Source organism: Macadamia integrifolia, chromosome 3, assembly GCF_013358625.1.
Source record: "Macadamia integrifolia cultivar HAES 741 chromosome 3, SCU_Mint_v3, whole genome shotgun sequence".
Lineage (NCBI taxonomy): Eukaryota > Viridiplantae > Streptophyta > Magnoliopsida > Proteales > Proteaceae > Macadamia > Macadamia integrifolia.
The window spans coordinates 17,058,256-17,061,625 of NC_056559.1; the positions used below are offsets into that span (position 1 = coordinate 17,058,256).

Sequence of the window (3,370 nt, forward strand, 5' to 3'; positions counted from 1 at the left end):
ATCTCTGGTTCAATGCCCTATTGGACAGTTGCCTTGTCAAAATTGGACATAGGGGCATACCCCGTTTGCCTATTCTATCCACCTAGAAATCTAGTTCAGCACCTACCTCAATCTTGCCTGGTCCTTGCTGTAACAGTGCTGGTTCCAACAATGTATACAAGGCTCGCAGAATGATTCAATTCGACATACATACAATATGAATGCTTACATTTTATATAAAATTATACAATGTGACAACCCTGAGAAGAGGAGACCCAATTTCTTCCCTCGTTGTGAACACTTCTATATTATAACTTATGGACAACAACCACACATGAAATTATGCAAATTAATAAGAATTAAACCACATAAAAAGAATTTGATGGGCACACTTCTAACATAACCAACTCTCAGCCCAGATAGCCAGCTCTCTTTGTAACTTGCCCAATCTATGGAACCTCTCTTTCGGCCATAACCAGCTCACAGGAAGAATCCCAGATCAGATTGGAAGCCTGAAATCTCTGAACGCCCTCTCTGAGTGATAATCATCTTACTGGTCAAATCCCAGTTTCAATTTCAAGGCCACAGAAACTATGGCAACTAAAATCTGTCAAGAAATGGGCTTCCAGACCCTTTACCAGGAATCCTTTCAAATGGGATCCTTTTGATAACTTCTTCAAGGTGGGATTTCAAATTTCTTCACGAACATGTCAAATATGCAGAAGATCAAACTGTCGAACAACCACCCTAAGTCCAATATTTTGAGAGATTGCATTACCAGGAGGGCTTTCCACTATTGACATTAAGCCAAATCTTGAATTTTTTCAAAGATTTTTTTTCTTTTAGTTGTAAACCAAACTTGTGATCTATGAATAGCAAATGGCCCAATAAATATAGCCAAACTTAGTGAGTTTGTAGTACTTGGACAAAAACATCGAGTCGGATTGACTCAGACCTGATGTGGTCATTTCTTTAGGCTAGAAAAGTCGTCGTGATTCTAAACCAGATTTTATGTGCCTTTTTTACTGGACTCAGTGATTCGCTGGAATCAAAACATAGTTTTCCAATTATAAAGTGAATGTACAAATTTCTACCGTAAGAAGAGGGAAAAGGAACCTTTTTAAGTCATTACTCAATCATACTAAAGTCAGATTTGAGAGAGAGAGAGAGCATTACAAGGAAAACAAGCTTATATCTCCAAACCTTGTTAAATATTTAGAGACATGAAAAGCTTACTCCAATAAAGGACCCAAAATTTTGGTCAAACATTCCGAACACTCCCGTGTCCTCTGCTCTTCTTCCTAACGAAGCAATATAAGTATGAATCAGATGAAATCTGACGCAATGAAAAAAAGGAATTAGAGAAAACTGCCATGTAAATAAAGAGGCAAAGGAGATATACTCACCTCCTCTGTCACATGCTTCCATTTCTGCCCACCTTTTGCTAACTTTGTTTTCCAATTTACACAAAATATCAGTAAGGTTATCACAAAATTGTTCAGACGAACACATTTTTTTGCTAACGCTCGGTTTTACAGTTTAGGTCCAATGGTAAATCCTGGTTACACACAGTCACACCTAACCAGTGTAACAGATCGATTGTGAACTAGAGACGGCTGTAGCACCTTTGGACCAGTGAAGCTACACTCAGGTGTTATCAGACAAACACATAGGACATTGAATTGGGGTATGAAATCGAGCATTCAGATCAATCTTAGCACTTTAACATCCTTTCCATTTGGATTCTTTTCTTTTTAGGATTTTCTAAAATCATCCCTGTAATGAAAAAATATCCGTTAAAACCCATGATTAAATCCATTAGGAGAGAGAGAGAGAGAGAGAGAGAGAGAGAGAGAGAGGTGGGGGGGGGGGGGGGGAATGCAGTTGGGAGTCTCTTAGAAACATTAGGATCCTTTGCTTTCTTTTCTGATTTACTTTTGGTTCTGATGATGCAGCTATCCTCTTCCTTTTTGCTGGATTCCACGCTTCTGTAGCCTTTTCTACAACCAGTGCCTCTTATGAAAAGAACAAAACGATCAGAATGGAACATAAATACATTGATTCATCAAGAAACAAAGAAATCATACGGAAAGCAAAGGATTATAGACTCAAGGCTACAGTAGTGCATATCAACGAGCACTACTGGAAAATCTTTCTTACATTCCTTACTGCTGTCAGAGTTTGAAGATGAGTTCTCTCCTAATGAGAGAAACCCCTGAAATAATCTCTTTTATTTATAAAATGTGATTAAGATTACAAGAATGATTAAAAGAAGATTTACAACTAAACAGGTACAATTGTCTAACTCTAATTACTAATCATAAAACAAAGCCTACGTGACACCTTGCCCACGTGGCTGTTGGTCATGAGATGATTGTTCAGATTTAGAGAGTGGTCTAATATCCCCCCTCAAACTAGACTGGGGATGAAGGCACAGACCAAGTTTGACACAGATGCCATGAAACGCTCGGTGAGCTAACGGCTTAGTAAAGGCATCAGCCAATTGCTGAGAGGATGGAACAAAACGAGTGATCAGAGAACCGAGAGCGACCTTCTCACGAACGAAGTGATAGTCGATCTCCATATGTTTTGTATGAGCAAGAAAGACAGGGTTAACCATCATGCGAAGGGCACTCAGGTTATCACAAAACAGTACGGCAGGCCACGGTTGAGAGACACCAAGATCATGAAGGAGAAAAGACAACCAAGTCAACTCTGCTGTTGTAGAGGCCATGGCCTGATACTCCGCCTCAGTGCTCGACCTTGCAACAGTAGGCTGCTTCTTAGCACTCCAAGAAATACAATTAGCTCCAAGAAAGGTACAAAAATTCATAGTTGAACGACGGGTAACAGGACACCCAACCCAATTAGAGTCAGAAAAGGCAAACAAATCAAGAGAGCTATCACGTAGAATCCGTAGCCCAACATCTAAAGTACCACAGACATAACGAAGAATTCGTTTAACCATACCAAAATGGGCAACAGTTGGAGCGTGCATATACTGACACACAGAGTTCACGACATAAGAGAGATTAGGCCTAGTCATGGTAAGATACTGTAAGGCACCAACAATGCTCCGAAACAGAGTAATATCAGAGAAAGGCGCAGTATCAGTCATATCGGGTTGAAGCACCATAGGGGTTGATGTTGATTTTATATCAGCCATATAAGCACGCCGCAAGATATCTTGGGCATACTTGGACTGGGAAAGAAACAACCTTGTAGAGGTGGAAGTGACCTCAACTCCCAGAAAATAATGTAAGGAACCCAAATCCTTCATGGCAAACCGAGTACCGAGAGTAACCACAAACGAGTCCAAAAAAAATGGAGTCATTCCCTGTAAGGACAATATCGTCAACATAAAGAAGAAGAACTAAAACCCGACCATGAC

At 40.0% G+C, this 3,370-nt stretch overlaps 1 protein-coding gene across 1 annotated transcript in view; it reads right to left on the reverse strand.

The window, feature by feature from the left end:
* Nucleotides 1-2,311: 2,311 nt before the first annotated feature.
* The window catches only part of LOC122074200 (uncharacterized mitochondrial protein AtMg00810-like), a 6,067-nt gene continuing 5,008 nt past the window's right edge, over nt 2,312-3,370 (reverse strand). Inside the window, exon 2 of the mRNA XM_042639055.1 lies at nt 2,312-3,316. Within this exon, the coding sequence (XP_042494989.1) occupies nt 2,312-3,316 (1,005 nt within the window). The remainder of the gene's footprint in view (nt 3,317-3,370) is intronic.